At 36.4% G+C, this 19,073-nt stretch overlaps 1 protein-coding gene across 8 annotated transcripts in view; it reads left to right on the plus strand.

Moving 5' to 3' along the window:
• The window catches only part of AADAT (aminoadipate aminotransferase), a 45,142-nt gene extending 26,625 nt beyond the window's left edge, over positions 1 to 18,517 (plus strand). For all 8 annotated transcript variants that reach the window (XM_050792535.1, XM_050792532.1, XM_050792531.1 and 5 more), the window contains 10 exons: positions 540 to 614; positions 4,855 to 5,064; positions 8,092 to 8,157; positions 9,500 to 9,582; positions 10,039 to 10,135; positions 11,360 to 11,421; positions 12,273 to 12,337; positions 13,917 to 14,023; positions 16,745 to 16,846; positions 17,774 to 18,517. In XM_050792535.1, coding sequence (XP_050648492.1) covers positions 540 to 614; positions 4,855 to 5,064; positions 8,092 to 8,157; positions 9,500 to 9,582; positions 10,039 to 10,135; positions 11,360 to 11,421; positions 12,273 to 12,337; positions 13,917 to 14,023; positions 16,745 to 16,846; positions 17,774 to 17,815 — 909 coding nt within the window. In that variant the 3' untranslated portion in view covers positions 17,816 to 18,517. The remainder of the gene's footprint in view (positions 1 to 539; positions 615 to 4,854; positions 5,065 to 8,091; positions 8,158 to 9,499; positions 9,583 to 10,038; positions 10,136 to 11,359; positions 11,422 to 12,272; positions 12,338 to 13,916; positions 14,024 to 16,744; positions 16,847 to 17,773) is intronic.
• The last annotated feature ends 556 nt before the right edge of the window (positions 18,518 to 19,073 follow it).

Here is a 19,073-nt window from a genome sequence, read left to right on the forward strand (position 1 = left end):
CACTGTTTTTAATTGCACATTTATTGGGTAGTTATTTAATTGGTGTCTAGCTTTCCCAGTGGACCAGTAGCTCCATGAGAGTAAGAACCATGTCATTTTGCTCACTATTTTATCTCTGACACTTTACACAGGCCTGGCTTATAGTAAACATTTAATAGATTTTCAAAGAAGCAATGAAAGGAATAAATGAATGTTAGGAGCCAAACCTCTGTTCACCTTACTCAGGAACAGGAGTTGGCAAACTGTGGCTTGAGAGCCAAATCCAGCCCTTCATCAAATTTTGTAAATAAAGTTTTATTGGAATGCAGTCACACCCATTCATTTATATATTGTCTATGGCTGCTTTTTCACTATAGAGGCAGAGTAGTTGCAACAGAAATACTATGATCCACAAAATGTTTACTGTTTGGCCCTTTATAAACAATTTGCTAATTCTTACTCTAGAATCATGTGAGCTCAAACTAAAAAATGGGCTTCTGAGCATGGAAACAGTACTAACCTATGCTGACTAACAAGCTAACCTATGCTTCTTTTGTTAGGTGTTTGAAATGATCATTAACCCTGGAGATAATGTCCTCCTAGATGAACCTGCTTATTCAGGAACTCTTCAAAGTGTGAGTATACATTTTACAAAAGGCAACTCTGTTGTGGTAAATAAGAAGAAAACTTATAATAAAAGTTTTATAATAACTTTATAATAATAAAGTTAATATCTTATTAACTTTAGAATAATCTATACACAGAAAAATGAAGTAGCATCTTTTATCCATAAGCAGGATAATCTTAAATGATATATACAAAATATGTTAAAGGTACCCTCTTCTTTATACATTTCTTTTTAAAAATCCAAGTGTGTAGGCATTAAAATTAGGTTATACAAAATCGTGTCCAATTCTCTTAATATTTCACTTTAAATGTAATTTAAATTACAAAAATTTATTTTTTATTACTCTCTTATTACCATATGCATAAGTACAACCATGTTATATGTCAGTTTAGTATACTAATATAGTATAATTAGGACTTTCCACTCCAAAGTTAGATCCGTGGAACTGTGATATACAGAATGAGGAAGCGGATGATCTGACTCTGCTCTGCACTGGTCAGAGCACATTGCTGAGAATTAGGTTTGTTTGGGGCAGTCTACTTTAAGAAAGAAATGTCCACAACTGGAGCATATTCAGAGAAAGATAGTCAGAGTAAATAGGGAATTGGAAACCATACCATATGATGAATGTTGTAGGAACTGGAGCTATTTTCCCCAGAAAGAAAAGACTCAAGAGAGGCATGAAAACTGTCCTCAAATACATAGAAGTTAGTCATGTAACAAAAGAATTAGATTTATTTGTACATGACCTTAGGTTAATAAAACTGGAACCACAGGGAAACAATTTCAGCTCTATATAAGAACTTGCTAACCACTGGCCTTACCGGACTTCATAAGAGGTTACAACATTGCCCATCACTGTAGGTGCTCAGTTACTTTTGACTGCCACCTAACACAAATACGGCAAATGTAATTCTAGCTTAGAGTAGGGGAATTGAATGAGATGACCTTTATGCTCTGTTGATTCCAACTACATGGATTCTCTTATTTTTTAAAAATTTTATATTATTTTTATGAAAATCAACATATAAAGCAATATATAAAACAATTCCATTTGTAATAGCATCCAAAAGAATAAAATACCTAGGAATAAATCTAACAAAGGAGGTGGAAGACTTTTACATTAAAAACTGAAAAATTTTGCTGAAAGAAATTAAGCAAAACTCAAATAAATGGAAAGACTTCCACTGTTCGTAGAATGTAAGACTTACTATTGTTAAGGTATTAATACTACCCTAAGCAATTTACAGATTCAATACAATCCCTATCGATATGCCAACAGCCTTTTTTGCAGAAATAGAAAAGCCAATCCTTAAATTGATGTGAGTTTAAAGGACCTAAATAGCCAAAATAATCTTGAAAAAGAACAAATTTGGAAGACTCTCACTTCCCAATTTCAAAACTGCAAAGCTACAGTAATCAAACAATGTGTTACTGGCATAAAGACAATCATATAGACCAATAGAATAGAACTGAGCATCCAGAAATAAACCCACAAATCCAGTTGATTTCAGTAAGGGTACCAAGATCATTCAGTGGGGGAAAGGGTAGTCTCTTCAACTGTGGTGCTGGGACAACTGGATTTCCACATGCATATGAAAGAATTTGGACCCTTACCTCACACCATATGAAAATTTAACTCAAAATGGATCAAAGACATAAATATAAGCACAAAAGCTACAAACACTTAGGAGAAAACATAAGGGCAAATTTTTATGACCTTAGATTTGGTGGATTTTTTAGATATGACCAAAAATATGAACAACAACAACCACAAAAATAGATAAATTGGACTTGAAGATTTAAACGTGGTTGTGTATCAAAGGACATTATGAAAAAAGCGAAAAAAGAGTCTATACAATGGGAGAAAATATTTATAATAATATATCTGATAAAGCTTTAATATCCAGAACATATAAAGAACTCCTACAACTCAACAACAGAAAGATAAACAACCCAATTTAAAAATGGACAAAGGACTTAAATAGACATTAGTCTGAAGAACATGTGCAAAAGACCAATAAGCACATAAAAAGATGCTCAGCGTCATTAGTGATTAGAGAAATGCAAAGCAGCATAAATCAACATATGAAAGCTGCAAGTTCCATGATCATGTAGTGGTTAGTACTCTACAATGTGTGACAGCTGTACCTGCAGTCTGATTATTTGGCAAGACTCAGGCTTGGGGAAAAAAAATTTTTAAGTAGAGAAATGCAAATCAAAAGTACTGTGAGATACTACCTCACACATACCAGGATATTATTTTTTTAAAAAATAGTGAATATGTGAAGACACTGGGGTTCATTCATTGCTGGTGGAAATGTAAAATGGTATGGCCACCATGGGAAAGTTTGTCAGTTCCTCAGAAAATTAAAATAGAATTACCGTGTGACCCACAATTCCACTCATGGGTATATACCCAGAAAGAATTGAAAACTGGGACTGAAACAGATACTTGTATACAAATGTTCATTGCAATATTATTTACAATAGCCAAAAGGTAGAAGCAACTCAAGTGTCCATCAGTGGATGAATGGATAAATAAAATGTGTTATATACATACAATGGAGTATTATTCAGCCATAAGAAGGAACACAGATCTGTTACATATTACAATATGGATGAACCTTGAAAGCATTTTAACTTTAAGAAGCCAGACAAAAGGACAAATATTGTATTATTCCAATTATATGAAACATCTAGAATAGACAAATTAATAGAGATAGAAAGTAGATGGGTGGTTACCAGTGGCTGGGAAGAGTAGAGAATGGAGAGTTATTGATTAATAGGTACAGAGTCTCTATTTGGGGTGAGGAAACAGTTTTGGAAATAGAGGTGATGGATGCACACATTGTGAATGTAATTAATGCCACTGAATTGTACTCCTAAAAATAGTTAAAATGAACTAGACGAGGTGGCTCACGCCTGTAATCCCAGCACTTTGGGAAGCCGAGGCTGAAGGATTACTTGAGGTCAGGAGTTCGAGACCATACTGGGCAACATAGCAAAGCACGTGTCTACAAAGTTTTTTTGTTTGTTTAATTAGCCAGGCAGAAGGCAGAGGTGGAAGGATCACTTGAACCCAGGAGCATGGTGTTACAGGGAGCCGTAATTGCACCACTGCACTTCAGCCCGGGCAACAAAGTGAGACTTTGTCACTTAAAAAAAAATTTGTCGCTAAAAAAAAAAAAAAAAAAAAGGCTTAAAATGGCAACAATTTTACCACAATAAAAAACCTAAAATAAAATAATTACTTTTTCTTAATGATTGGATACTCATAATTTACTTTCCTAAACTCCTGAGATTTAAGATTACATAATGCCTGTGAATGTAAAACCAGTGTCTACATACAAAGCGTGCATCTACACACACACAAATGTTTTCACATACCCAAACAGAAAAACAGAAGCTGTATGCTAAGCTTTGAGGAAATATGCTAATAAGCAGTATGCGTTTATTGTATGGCGCAGTGTTGATTTGCTTTATTCATGGTAGATGTGCTTTATAAGATTAAGGCCTTTTAAATTTGTCATAAGGAGGATCTGAATTGTTCTTTTTTATGCATAATTCTACATTTGACTGCTAAAAGAGTATTTGCTTTTCATTTGCAATTTTTTTAGAACCTCATTCAATTATTATTTCTTAAGTTCCTTTTTTAAATTTTAATGCTCAACCATGAATGAGATTCCACAAATTTGTATAAAGCTAAGTCTATAAGCAATGCCAGTACATGCCAGTACAGCCTTAGCAATTGGTAAAATATGGAAATTCTACTATACTGCTTGGTGATCTGCTCATCCCATTCATTGTCCCACCACCACCTGTAATCCCAGAACTTTGGGAGGCCGAGGAGGGTGGATCACGAGTTCAGGAGATCCAGACCATCCTGACTAACATGGTGAAACTCCGACTTTACTAAAAATACAAAAAATTACCTGGGTGTGGTGGCATGCACCTGTAGTCCCAGCTACTCAGGAGGCTGAAGCAGGAGAATCTCTTGAACCAGGGAGTCGGAGGTTGCAGTGAGCCAAGATCGCACCATTGCATTCTAGCCTGGGCGATAGAGCAAGACTCCATCTCAGAAAAAAAAAAAAGTGTATAACCTCAACCCTCAGGAGCTCAGAGCTGCGTGCAGGTTTATATATTTTTAAGGGTATGAATGAGCAAGTTCTTGGTTAGAAGGAAAAAAAAATAGCACTTACATTTTGTAATCACGACTGACTCAGGCTTTCTTTTGTGCTCAACAGCTGCACCCACTGGGCTGCAACATTATTAATGTTGCCAGTGATGAACATGGGATTGTTCCAGATTCCCTAAGAGACATACTTTCCAGATGGAAACCAGAAGATTCAAAGAATCCCCAGAAAAACACCCCCAAATTTCTTTATACTGTTCCAAGTGGCAACAACCCTACTGGAAACTCATTAACAAGTGAACGCAAAAAGGAAATCTATGAGGTACTGTAGAATGGGTTAAAGCAGTTATGTTCCTGTTTCTTTGTGACTTTTTAGAAGAGCACTATGCAAGCTCCCTTTCTCATTAGCCTTTTGCTTTCAAGGAATATAATTTTTAATAAAAGGAAATCATATATGCTCAGGGTCCTAATAAATTTAGACACAATAAATTTCTGCATCTTTCCTTAGTTATTAGATTTTTCTTTCCCCATAATTGATGTTTTAATACAAAAGAAATAGCATCCTTGGCCTGATGTTAAATTTTATGAGATTATTTAATATTTTACCCCAAGTTTGATTTCTGTTTTTTCTGTGTTGTTAACTTGCCTGTTCTGCTTCCTACTCCTTGTCATCTTAGGTTACCAAGAATTCTTTAAAAATAAGAGGCATGCTCCCCTTTTATGAAATCTCTCTGAGATACCAATGATGCCTAGCTTTTCACTATAAACATTTTTTAAGTATCAAACATATGTTAAGCTCCACAGAAATCTTTGAAAAATAAGAGAAATTTTGCCTTTTAGAAAGTCTCTTTTATGTATCTGACTGTGCCCCCAACCTTTTACTACAAATAGCTTTTTAAAATAAATACCAAACCCTTTTTAAACTCTATAGAATTTAGTCACATCCAGTGGAATCATAGGAAAGATTTCAGCCAGTTCCTTTTACTTAGAAAATTTTAGGTTCACGGGAGGCTGAGGCAGGAGAATGGCGTGAACCCGGGAGGCGGAGCTTGCAGTGAGCTGAGATCTGGCCACTGCACTCCAGCCTGGGCGACAGAGCGAGACTCCGTCTCAAAAAAAAAAAAAAAAAAAAAAAAAAAAAAAAAGAAAATTTTAGGTTCAGGCCGGGCGCAGTGGCTCATGCCTATAATCCCAGCACTTTGGGAGGCCGAGGCGGGTGGATCACAAGGTCAGGAGATGGAGACCATACTGGCTAATACAGTGAAACCCCATCTCTACTAAAAATACAAAAAATTAGCCTGGCGTGGTGGCAGGCACCTGTGGTCCCAGCTACTTGGGAGGCTGAGGCAGGAGAATGGCATGAACCCGGGAGGTGGAGCTTGCAATGGGCTGAGATCGTGCCACTGCACTCCAGCCTGGGTGACACAGCGAGACTCCGTCTCAAAAAAAAAAGAAAAAGAAAATTTAGGTACAAAATATTGTCTCAGATTGGGTGCAGTGACTTACACCTGTAATCCCAGCACTTTGGAAGGCTGAGGTGGGAGGATCGCTTCAGCCCAGGAGTTTGAGACCAACCTGGACAACACAGCAAGACTCCAACTCTAAATATATATATACATACACACACATATATACATCTAATACATGTATATAATACATGTAAGTATATCTATATACACATATATACATACACACATATATTTACACATATATACACACACACATACATACACATATATACACATGTATATATACACATATATATACACACACACATATATATGTACACACACCACATACACCGTCATGTTCTTATGTTTGTACTTCCCGGGCTCTGTCCTGAGTTCTCTTCTTTGTTTACATACCCCCCAGGCAGCCTTGTCCAGTTTTGTGTCTGTCTATTCCATTACATACACAATGACTGCCACATTGCCTGGCCCCTACCTCTTCCCTGAGCCCCAGGCTTCTGTATCCAACTTTCTACTGATATCTCCACAGAGATATCTAATAATCGTTTCACACTTAACATGCCCAAAATAGAACTCCTGATTTTCCACTGCCCTACCCCAAACCTCTGATCTCCAGCCTCTCACATTCTCCATCTCCATAAAGAGTGCAACTATGAATGGTTACCCTTTATTCCTGTCTTTCCCTCCTTTGCCCCACATTCCCCACATCTAGTTCCTCCTGTGGACTGTACCACTGAGCTTATCCAAGTCCATCCATTTTTCTCTGTTGTCATCACTGTCCCCATCTTCTGAGCCCCTGCCTGCCCTCACTGGACTCCTCCAGTGCCTTCACTGCACCAGCTGCATTTCACCCTGCGCTCTTAACCAGTCACACTCTTCCCACAGCAGCCAGCCACATCCATCCCTGCAGAAATGTCAGTATAAAGCCGGGCTCCAGGCTCCAGTGGTTTCTCCTTGCAGTTAAAATAAAGCCCAAATTCTTTTATCTGCCCTGCAGAGCTAGGTAACATGGTCAGTCTATTCTCAAGCCTTCTCTCTTATCATTCTTCTTGCTGCACTTGGGGCAGCCACACTGTCCTTTTTAGCCCTTAAACATGTCAAGCATTTTGCGTATCCTGCCGCCTTTGCCCTCATTCATCCCTCAGTCTAGATTCTTCTTCTTCTGATATTTGCACAGCTGACTCCTTCCTGTCATTTTAAGCTCTGATGTTACCTGGTCCGGAAGGCCTTCTCAGTGATTGAACCTGAAATAGCTACCCTGTCGCTCTCTTCCCTCACCTGTTGTAATGCGCTGCCCAGCACTTTAAAGCCACCCATCTAGCTGGGCACAGTGGCTCACTCCTGTAATCCCAGCACTTTGGGAGGCTGAGGCAGGTGGATCATTTGAGGTCAGGAGTTCAAGACTAGCCTGGCCAACATGGTGAAACCCCATCTCTAGCAAAAAATATAAAAATTAGCTGGGTGTGGTGGTGCATGCCTGTAATCCCAGCTACTCGGGAGGCTGAGGCAGGAGAATCGCTTGAGCCCAGGAGGCGGAGGTTGCAGTGAGCCAAGATCGTGCCACTGTACTCCAGCCTGGGCGACAGAGCAAGACTCCATCTCAAAAAAGAAAGTAAATAAAACCACTCATCTAATGTTTATTCTGCTCATGATCCACAGGCTTATGTATATGCTGTCTTTTCCCCTGGAATCTAACTTCCATGAGAATAAGAGCCTTTAATGCCTTGTTCATCTTTTTATCCTCATTGTCTAAGACAATAGACACACAGTAGTTTTTTGAATGAGTACAAAGAATTACAATTCCAAGTGAATTTAATTTTAAATAACTTTTAAGAAATAGATTGCTTTAAGAAATAAACAATTACCTCAACCTTTTTTAGCTTGCAAGAAAATATGATTTCCTCATAATAGAAGATGATCCTTACTATTTTCTCCAGTTTAACAAGGTAAGTGATGATATGAACTTATTTCACTATTAGAAGATAAGTTGTTGTAAGTTACTGCACTGTGTTGGATATTAGGCTGACTACGGAGTCAGAACTAATCCACTTTTACATGGAAAGTAAATCAATTATGATTAATTTGCTACTACTTTACTTTTCAGTCTCCCAGTTTTATTATGGAATTAGTACCTTTCTTTTTTGTTATTACTGCTCTTTCCAGAAATTACTTTCCTTCAAAACAGTAGCTGGCTTTCTGTACCAGGCACTGGGGCAAACAGTAGATCAGGGCTGATGGATGCCTTGAACTCCACATCCAAGTTCACAGCTCCTCAAACATCACCCAGGGATGTGAACTGAGTTTCATCTTTGCCTGTCAACTTCTGTGTCTTGGTGGTGGCCGATTAGAATGATGTATGAGAAGGGTTAGGAAGCCATGCTCAAGCTGAAGGAGAAAGAGGGCTGTGCTCCGTTAGCAGTGTCTCCCATGGACACAAGAGGAGGCATCACAGGCAGCACACCACACATTTGCCACCTTGTCATTTCTGTCGTGGATCTTACTTCAGAGTAATGGGCATTTAGATTGATTCTCACACGTGTGCAACCTTTCATGATGATTTTTTCTGATAGATGATAATAATAGTAAGACCAAAGCCTGATTCTTCAAAAGCCAACACTTTCTTTGCTCTCAGGGCCGCAGAGAACATACACTTGGATTCAGCTTGCCCCTTAAATATAGTGGGAAAAGATAAGAGCTCTTTATTTCTCTACAGGGTTTCCTAAAACATCACTTTTGCCTCCTGCCTCCCACCATCAGCATGCCAGCAAATTTCCTTTCTCATTTGTAGCTACTTTTAAAGTAAATGTTGAAGTCAGTCTTTCATATTGACTAATTTCTCATCTTCATTCGCATCATTTTTCCTTCTGCCGATCGTAAGGATCAGCTCTCTCTCTGAATACCCTTGAGTGCTGCTGGCCATCTTCATTATAGTCTTGTTCAAACTAGTGTTCCTTGAGTCCCTCCTGTGAGTCTGTTAATCCTGGATTTCAACCTCTGGGGCAAAGAGGGCCTGTTTGAAGTTTCCCTAAGTTCATAATAATGGCATCTGAAGCAAATAATAAGCCCTTGTGTGTGTTTTTGGCAGAAAAGCCATGAAGACAAGCAGATGCTAATAAAAGAACATGCATCTTTGTTTGTTATTCCATGTTAAAGGGTTGAAATAAAGGTAAGAGAATATTTGTACTGTTGTTATCCAAATCCATCTCCTGTCTACTCTCTATTCAGAATAATCATACAGTGACTAACAGAGCTTTCAGATCAACAGTATTTTTTATTTTTCATTTTAAGTTCAGGGTACCAACATTTCTTTCCATGGATGTTGATGGACGTGTCATCAGAGCTGACTCTTTTTCAAAAATCATTTCCTCTGGGTAAGGCCCTGTGTCTCTAACTTGATGCTAGATCTAATAGAGCCAGAGACAGTACCTCAGTATCTTTTAGTCTAGACAAATTTTTTCATTTAAAATGCTTGTAGTCTGCTTGTCTTAAAATATTAGTTTCATTATTAATATTAACATAGGCCTTTTTTTTGCTTTATTCACCTCCAATAATCAAAGATTCTTGACTGTTTATCTAACATTGTAGTGGGACCAGTCAGGTTTTTGATATCAGGTATGAAAGGGCACATTTGGAAATACATGGTCAATCTTGTTTTAAATGTACACTTAAATTTATTTTTGAAGTAAGAAGTAGTTTTATTAGAATGTTTTAATTATCTAGATCCTTTTGTCCCCAGGTCACAATTGTCTGTCTGATGAAATCAGGAAAGTGATATGTAATAATTGTTAATATGGAATTGGTATCGTGCCTTTTCTCTTTTGACATAGGTTGAGAATAGGATTTTTAACTGGTCCGAAACCCTTAATAGAGAGAGTTATTTTACACATACAAGTTTCAACATTGCACCCCAGCACTTTCAACCAGGTAAGGACAATTTAGGAAATAGATTTTTTTTTGTAATTAGATCAGAATTTTTTTAAAAAATAGATGGTAGAGAACAGAAACTCCAAACCTGTTTAGTGACTCATAGTTTGCCTTCTTTGCAGACATGCTAATCTTTCCTAAATAAATTGGTTGGAATGCGTTTTAATTAAAGTAAAATTAATTTAAGAGAATATGTAAATTTCCTTACAAACTTTGAGAAATTATTGGATCCCTCTGTAACACAACCTTGCAAGAATGAATAGAACAGAAAAGTTTGCGTAGAATAAGACACTTGTTTGATGTATGTTCCATAAAGTGCAGATGGCCCCATGTTTTGCCAAGTTGGGGACTTTTTTCATATTTTTTGTATGTGTTATCAACAGAAGTTCACATATTTTTGCATCTGTTATCAACAGAAGTTCACTATCAATTTATAACATTTTAAACTTTTTTTTTTTTTTTTTTTTTTTTTTTTTTGAGACAGAGTCTTGCTCTGTCACCCAGGCTGGAGTACAGTGGCATGACCTTGGCTCACTGCAACCTCTGCCTCCCAGGTTCAAGCGATTCTCCTGCCTCAGCCTCCCAAGTAGCTGGGATTACAGGCACACATCACTATGCCCAGCTCATTTTTGTATTTTTGGTAGAGACAGAGTTTCACCATGTTGGCCAGGCTGGTCTCTAACTCCTGGTCTCTGGTGATCCCCCCGGCTGGGCCTCCCAAAGTGCTGGAGTTACAGGTGTGAGCCACTGCGCCCAACCTATAATTTCTATTTTAAATAGAAAATCTCCAAATATGTCATTAACTTTACATATCTACTGTACATTTTTATATTTAGAGAAGCGGTATAGTATGGCAATTAACAGCACGGGTCAGGAGCTGGATAGCCTGACTGAATTCAGGCTGGGGGACTCAGAAAAGTTAACTTAACCCTTGTGCCTCATTAGTAAAACAGAAATTTATGGAGATTACATTTGGTAAAATATATTAGTATCTTACAATAGTGCCTGCTACATAACAAGTACTGTATCAATATTTGTTATTTTTACTAGTATTGTCATTGTTATTAATTGACATTTGTTTTAAATCACTGACTATATAAGCTAGGCTCAGCTTGTTATATCTTATTATGGTTTACATGTAATCAAAAGTGGTTTGCTTTTATATATGCAAAAATTATATTTTCAGGGGATGAAACATGGTATTTTTGATTTTATCTCTTTTAGCTCATGATATCACAGCTTCTACATGATTGGGGAGAAGAGGGTTTCATGGCTCATGTAGATAGGTATTGTATCATTTCTTTAAATATTTATGAACAAAATAGGAGCCCAGTGAACATAATACAGATCACCTACAGTATTGATTTATTCTTCCTTCCTAAGTATCCTGGGAAAGGAGAGACAATAGGAATGGTCTACTATAAGTCAAAAGTCTATTCATTTTATTAGCTCTTCACCTAGCAAGTCTTCTCAGCATCCAAGGTGTGGTTTGAAAGCAGTGTCCACCCACTCCTAAGGTAGTCCAAAATTCCCACCAGGGTTAGGATTTACTTACTTAAATGATTTAATGGGTAAACTATTCATACACAGAAATATTTTATTTAATAATGATTAATTGTGAAGGATACATGACATGGGATTTGGCTCAAGTAAAGATGAGTGTGAACATAATTTCCCTAAATAGTCTGTATATAGGTACAAGTTATGGATTACTTTAGCTGTGTAAATGTGGTACCTCCTAGGACATTTAGAAATAAGGAGGAGTTGGGTATTCGCATTCCCAGACCAGTGATTCATTATTTCAATAGTATTGTCTTTTATCCTGAGTGATGAGAACCAGTATTTAGACAACTAAACACAAAGATTGATCCTGCTACTTCTAGGTTCCATATTTTACATAGAAATGGACTTCTCTTTTTGAATTTTTATTTTGTAATTATTCTACAATGAAGGAAAAAACACAGCGGTTAAAAGTTTATCACCAGACAAGTGAAACAAATATGCTCCATTCTTCCATCAAGCATTCAACATTTTAATCAAGATAGAAAACAAATTCTTATAGCCTGGACTCTGGAGCCTTTTTCGCTTCTGCAATCAATGTACTGAGCACATCTATTTCATTGTTTTCTTCTTCTAGGGTTACTGATTTCTATAGTAACCAGAAGGATGCAATATTGGCAGCTGCAGACAAGTGGTTAACTGGTGAGTGGAACATATATCCGTCCTCATGATAAACAGTATAAGAGTAGGGGCTAAACACTGCATATTACTAACAATCCTGGTGGAAAAGAAACAGTCCAGGAGTATTCTTGCTAAGGAAACATTACACCATAAATCATCTTAGAAGCAACATTTGATAAACCTGGGCACAGGCCTTCCTATCTACTTTACCTGTCTGCTGCAAAGAATTTGTGATTTAAAAAAAAAAAAAAAAAAAGATCTAAAAATCAACCTCTAACTTACTTAAAGCTTAATATTACCTATTTTCAAAAATGTTAGTTATTTCAGAATTTTACCCCAAAGGGTAAAATTTCTCGAACTAAACTGTACAAAGGCAGATGTCTCCTTGACACATAATTTGCCTTCTAATCATTAACCTCATTTTTCTCTGTAGTATTATCTATTGCTAACTTGATTACAAGATGTTTTAGATTCATTTTTCTATTATGAAGGTCAAATTAATCGCATGGCTTTAATTGTATTGCTAAAATGCCTTTGATATAAATAATAGTAAACCAAAAATAGCAATTCCTTATTTCTGTCCTATCTTATTTTCTATAAAGTCTTGGTAAAAACAGAATTAGTGGCCGGGTGTGGTGGCTTACGCCTGTAATCCCAGCACTTTGGGAGGCCAAGGCGGGTGAATCACCTGAGGTCAGGAGTTCGAGACCAGCCTGGCCAACATGGCGAAACCCTGTCTCTGCTAAAAATATACAAATTAGCTGGGCATGATGGCGGGCACCTGTAATCTCAGCCACTCAGGAGGCTGAGGCAGGAGAATCGCTTGAACCTGGGAGGCAGAGGTGGCAGTGAGCCAAGATCATGCCATTGCGCTCCAGCCTGGGTGAAGCAAAACTCCATCCAAAAAAAAAAAAAAAACAGAATTAGTATCTTTTTGACACGAGCACTATTTTACCACTTTGCATAATAGTACTGAAGAAAAACTTTTGATCAACAGCAAGTTCTTTTTTAAAAAAGATAGTAATGTAAATCAAAAATCATTAGGCTTTGTTTTTGATTTCTGTATCCTAATACTCAATGAAACATAAAGCCCACAACTGCTTCTGGAATTCTTGAATTTTAAGTATTTCTTTTCATAATTAATTACATTCTGATAAAAACGCTAATCCACTGGACATCTAAACTGTTACAAGAATAATAGGATTTGTTGTAATGCTGGAAGAATCCACAAATAATGGAAGAATCCTCTTCTAAATTGAAATAGCCATGTTTGTCTAAGTATGGTTCTAAGTGAAGGAGAGGTGAGTGGGATTTCTTGCACTACCCTGACTGACTGCGTTGTAAATATGCACACGTGAGCTATCACTTGCCCACCTTACCTCTCCCTTCCTCCCTCACCCGTAGTAACTCGTTGAAATAAAATCCAGAACATCAATTTTCAAGGCTCACAAAATGTTATTTTTTAAAATGCTATAATTGAAGGAACTTTTTTAGGAATACTAGTTTCTACTTACTACATTTATGCCATTTAACAACACACTTTGATATCATCCAAGATGCTTTACTTTAGAAGACATTTATTCTCTTCTTTTGTTTGTAGGTTTGGCAGAATGGCATGTTCCTGCTGCTGGAATGTTTTTATGGATTAAAGTTAAAGGCATTAATGATGTAAAAGAACTGATTGAAGAAAAAGCCGTTAAGATGGGGGTAAAACTGGGAGGCGAAGGGCTGGGAAACCTAAAGAAAAGTTACACTTTTTCTTTAATATTTTACTTGAATAGAAATAGAAAGAGATGCTTCTTGTTGCCCACCAGCCAACTCATAATGTTCTAATGTTAGATATTTTATTGCATTATCAAAATCGTAAGAGGTTTTTGGGTTACATAATTATCCAGCTGGTCTAAATTAGTGGAAATACGGTTGTTCATCTCAGCTACTGATTAGCATAGTAGCTGAGTGTGGTCTCTGGAGTCGCACTTGTTGGGTTTGAGTCCCAGCACCACCCTTTAGGGGATGTGTGGCCTTGAATAGGTTATCCTTTCTGTGCTTTGTCTGTAAAACAGAGGTAGTAAGAATCCCTCTCTCATAGGGTTGCTCTGATGATTAAGTGAGTTAATATGTGTAAAGCCCTTAGACTAGTATGTGGCACATACTCAGTGCTCAGTAAGAGCCACTGATATTTAAAATGAAGGGATTTTTTTCTGATGATGAAGATAAAGTATACTCATGGTAGGATATTTGGAAAATGTATAAAAGTATAATGAAAATTTTTTAAATAGCCCATGGTTTTACCACCCAGATTTTGTGACCATTTATAGTATAGTTTCTTGAAACGCTTGTTCTTTTAGTATTTTGGCTGTGCACTTATGTTACATGGTTAAAATTATACGGAAAAGTTTGTATCCTGATTTTTTTTTTCACTTAAAATTAGCTCATAGAATGTATTCTAGGTTTCTTTTTTTTCCCCTCTTTTTATATTTAAATTATAAGTCTACTTAGGTTTCATTTGGGGCATCAAGTAAGCTGAAAATTCTAAACATTCTTCTGTGTAGCTTTCCAGTTTACCAGATAAATTATTCCTTCTCCATTAATTAAAGCCATTAGCATATTTGTCAGTCTTTTACACACACTGAAACCTACTGCTAGAGTCAGTTTTGTCTTGAATCATAAGAACTAAAGGACAGATTGGACTGATGATGGCAAAGTGCCATGCTAGTGCCTAAGAGACAAGGTGCTCTAGAAGTTAGATCTAGAGACAGACTGCCTGGACTTCAGTCCTACCTCCACCGCCTGGGTAAAGCTATTATCCTCTCTTAACCATCTTATTTGAGGGCAGGACTCAAACTTTATTAATGGTTCTAACCCTAATCACAGCACATAGTAGGTACTTGATAAACACTTAATTGACTTATTTCAAATAATACATTGTAGTATAATAAATCAATTTGATACATTCTTTTCTTTTCTGTCAATGCCATCATCCTCAAAATATGTGGTAAGTGCTTATCTATAGGTATGTCTGAGTGAGGTGCCAAGGATATAGACTTTGTTTTTACTATACTCTTCTTCAGTCCTCTTCATTTACTCCATATATCCTGCTACATGTTCTTTTTTTACGTTTACTAAATAATCTCCAGCTTTATCCCCACTTCGTTAGCCCAGATGTTGGTTATCTTGCAAAGAGATTATTACCACTCCCTTCTCTTTCAGCTCCTTGCTTCTAGTACATCCCAAAACTCATCCATGCTACTGGGAGAAATGATGGCTTTCATTTTATTTTTAACCAGGACAGAGAAACCCATCTTCTGCCTTGAAATCTTTTCCCCAGAGTACTCCAGATCATGTCACTCCCAATTCCTCTTGTTTTAGCAGACAGTGTAACAAGCAGTTACTCAGTGCTTTTGAAGATCATGATTATACTAGTCAACCCTAATTATCGTAGAAGATAAACTTGAAAATATCAAAGACTTAATAAGCAATAGAAGTTTATCTCTGACTCGCATATAATTCTAAGATGTGACCTGCAGCCTGCTGTGTTCCAACAGTGATTCAGAGACCCGTGTTTCTTACATCTCGTTGCCTTTCATTCTTCAATACACGGATTCCAAGATGGCCACAAAATGGAAAGAGCGTGGCAGATCACACGTGGGATTATTTGTATGGGCCAGCCTTAAATGTCGCTTACCTGGCTTCTGCTCACATCCATTGGTTAGGATTCGCTCTCATGGTCACACACAGCTAGAAAGAGGCTGGGGAATAGGGTACATGTGATGCCCAGGAAGAAGAGGAAATGGAGCTTACCATCAGTGAGCTGTCTGCCTGTGTGGCCATCAAGAACAGCAGCTGTTCCGACCACCCCATCTTGACATGCTTACTTAATACTTTTATTCCTTCATTTGATACATTACATCTTTTACCTCCTTTCAGTTCTTTGCACCAATTTTCCTCCCATCTCAGGGCCTTTACTCTGTGTACCTTTGCCCTCAAATACTGCTCCCTGCTTTTTGTCTGACCTAATTTGTGTTTCAGGCCCCAGCTTAAAAGTAACTTTCAAACTTAATTACTTAAAAATTACTTTTCTAGTTCAACATTTGTTTGTATTTGTTACCATTTATCTTTCTTTAGTAAACTGTCCTTTCTACATTAAAGCTGGAATTTGAGTGTTCTCAGTTTTTCTATATTCCTGACAGTTTGAGAAGAGATAGCATTTGCCATATTTATTCTGAACATTTTTTCAGTTTCTATGTGTTTAGTTTTGTTCATTGTATGACATACACAATTTTTATATAAATTAGTATTTTTTCTTGTGATTTCTTTAACTGCTTTTAAATTTAAAACATCCTTCCCTACTCTGAGATTAGGCTGAACTATATTATCTTTGAGTTTTTCTTTAGTGGTACATTACCTATCTTCCACAAACTCTCTTAGGTATTAATGCTCCCTGGAAATGCTTTCTACATCGATAGCTCAGCTCCTAGCCCTTACTTGAGAGCATCCTTCTCTTCAGCTTCTCCAGAACAGATGGATATGGTGAGTGTAGTATTCTCTTCAGAGTAATACTAGCTAGCAGTTCTATTTTTTTAATGCATGTGTATACTTTGTGAATTAGAATATTACTTAATATCTGTTTGGGTTTCTAAAATTCAGGTATTTGTTGACCATTCATGAACTATCATTCAAAGACCCATTTTACTTTGTTGCTAGACTTCTATAGAAATGAGACTAAATTGGAGTTAAAATTTATTGTCTGCATGAATAATGTATCACAACCTACTGAGCTGGGTAAATTGTCATGTTATGAGGAAAACTTCTTTCCTTCCTTTAATGAATTAATACGAGCCAGAAGTACAAATTCATGATGGCTGTCAGTCTCTTTCTCTGAAGAAAAAAGTATCAGCAAGGGTCAAATAGAATAATTTTCTTAATCGCAATCTAGCTTTAACCAACATAAGCTGTGTATGTGGAAATAAAACAGAAGAGCTATAAATTGAACAGTGCCATTAACCTTGAGAAGAGTTTCTATTTATCCTTGGAAAGGGACATTTTTGGCATGTTCTTTATTTACTTGCATTCTCATGTCATTAAATGTGTTTTTCATAAGTTCTCTCTGTTTTAATTTATTAGTGGAGTTGGGCAATTGAATCTATATAAAATGCAGGTGAGAGGTTATATAAAATCTAAGATAATTCATGTTATGGATAAAATGGAAAATGATCTTGAAGGCCACAAGTAAAACAACAACAACAAAAAATCCTGGAAATCTGATGTACTTCAGTCTTCATATTTTAATAGACATTGATGGCATCCTGCATGGATAAAGTTGATGTTCAACTTGACTTTCCAATGCCTTCTCTCAACCTTAGACAGATACTCTTTGTTTGGATTTTTAAAGTTATTACAGAGTTTTCCAATGTAGTATCCTAATTTAATTAATTCTAATATTTTTTTCTGTTTTAGGCCTTCCAGGTATTAGCACAACTTATAAAAGAATCTTTATGAAGAAATTAAACTAGGTTGGGCATGGTGGCTCACACCTATAATCCCAGCACTTTGGGAGGCTGAGGAGGGAGGATCACTTGAGCCCAGGAATTCAAGGCTGCAGTAAGCTACGATCACACCACTGCACTGTGGCCTGCGTGGCAGAACAAGACCCTGTCTCTTAAAAAAGAGAAAGAAAGAAATCAAACTAATCATGCTGCTCATGGATTTTTCCAATAAATTTCTTGTTTTGGCAGGAAGAAATGAACACTGGTATTATTAGACTTACAGATTAAATTAAATTTCCTCAAACATGTCCTATCTGTAGTAGTTCAACTAGACACCTTTTAAAGTGCCTCTAAATTCATCAGATGGCCAAAATGTATTTATAATCCACTGAAGCATTTTGAAAAATTTTCAACCTGTAAAAAATTACTTTTATCTTGGATTTATTATAAAGAACTTTATAGTTGCTTTATAATTTCCCATAAATTGTCTTTGAAACTAACATTTTACACTGAATTATTTTGAGATTTTAAAGAAATAATTAAGTTCAAAATGGTATATAATGTGTACTTTTTCTACTTTTAGGAAAATTTAATGAGAGCTTATTGCAAAAATTGTTATAAGTTGATCATTATAAGTGACTTTCAGTAAAAGTACCATAAACATTATGTTATGCCACAGAAATTCCTTTAAAATAAAATTCTTAAACTAAACATACCTAAAGGCTTCAGACCCATTAATTCTAAGTAAGGAGGGGAGATCATGGACTTAGGAAAATTTACTACATTGTATTTTCATAATAGTACATAATCTACAAAAACACATTCTTACCAATTATGTAATTTAAATCTACTACAACTCTTTAAGGTATTGGGAAATACTTTTTTAATGATTTTTTCTCACCTTTTAAAATCTTTATTAAAGTAAGATATGCTTATTTTAGAATTTTCAAATAATCCAGAATATATAAGGAATAAAGTAAAAGCCACTCACTGTCTCACCCCCAGTGATAACTGCTATAAGCATTTAGCATTCTTCCTTTGCAATGTTCTTCTCTGCATACACATGTAATATGTAGAATAGGATCTCATTGTGACAGTGTATCATAAATACCCTGTATTTATTTTCTATCGCTGTTTAACCAATTGACGAAGTGTTCCGTGACCCAGTAACTGTGAAGTTGTAAGTATCTTTGAGGAATTAGGAAGTTTATGTCATTATTATTGATGCCATCCCTTGTGTATATAAACATCTCCATCACAGTTATTATTTT

Source organism: Macaca thibetana, chromosome 5, assembly GCF_024542745.1.
Source record: "Macaca thibetana thibetana isolate TM-01 chromosome 5, ASM2454274v1, whole genome shotgun sequence".
Taxonomy (NCBI): Eukaryota; Metazoa; Chordata; class Mammalia; order Primates; family Cercopithecidae; genus Macaca; species Macaca thibetana.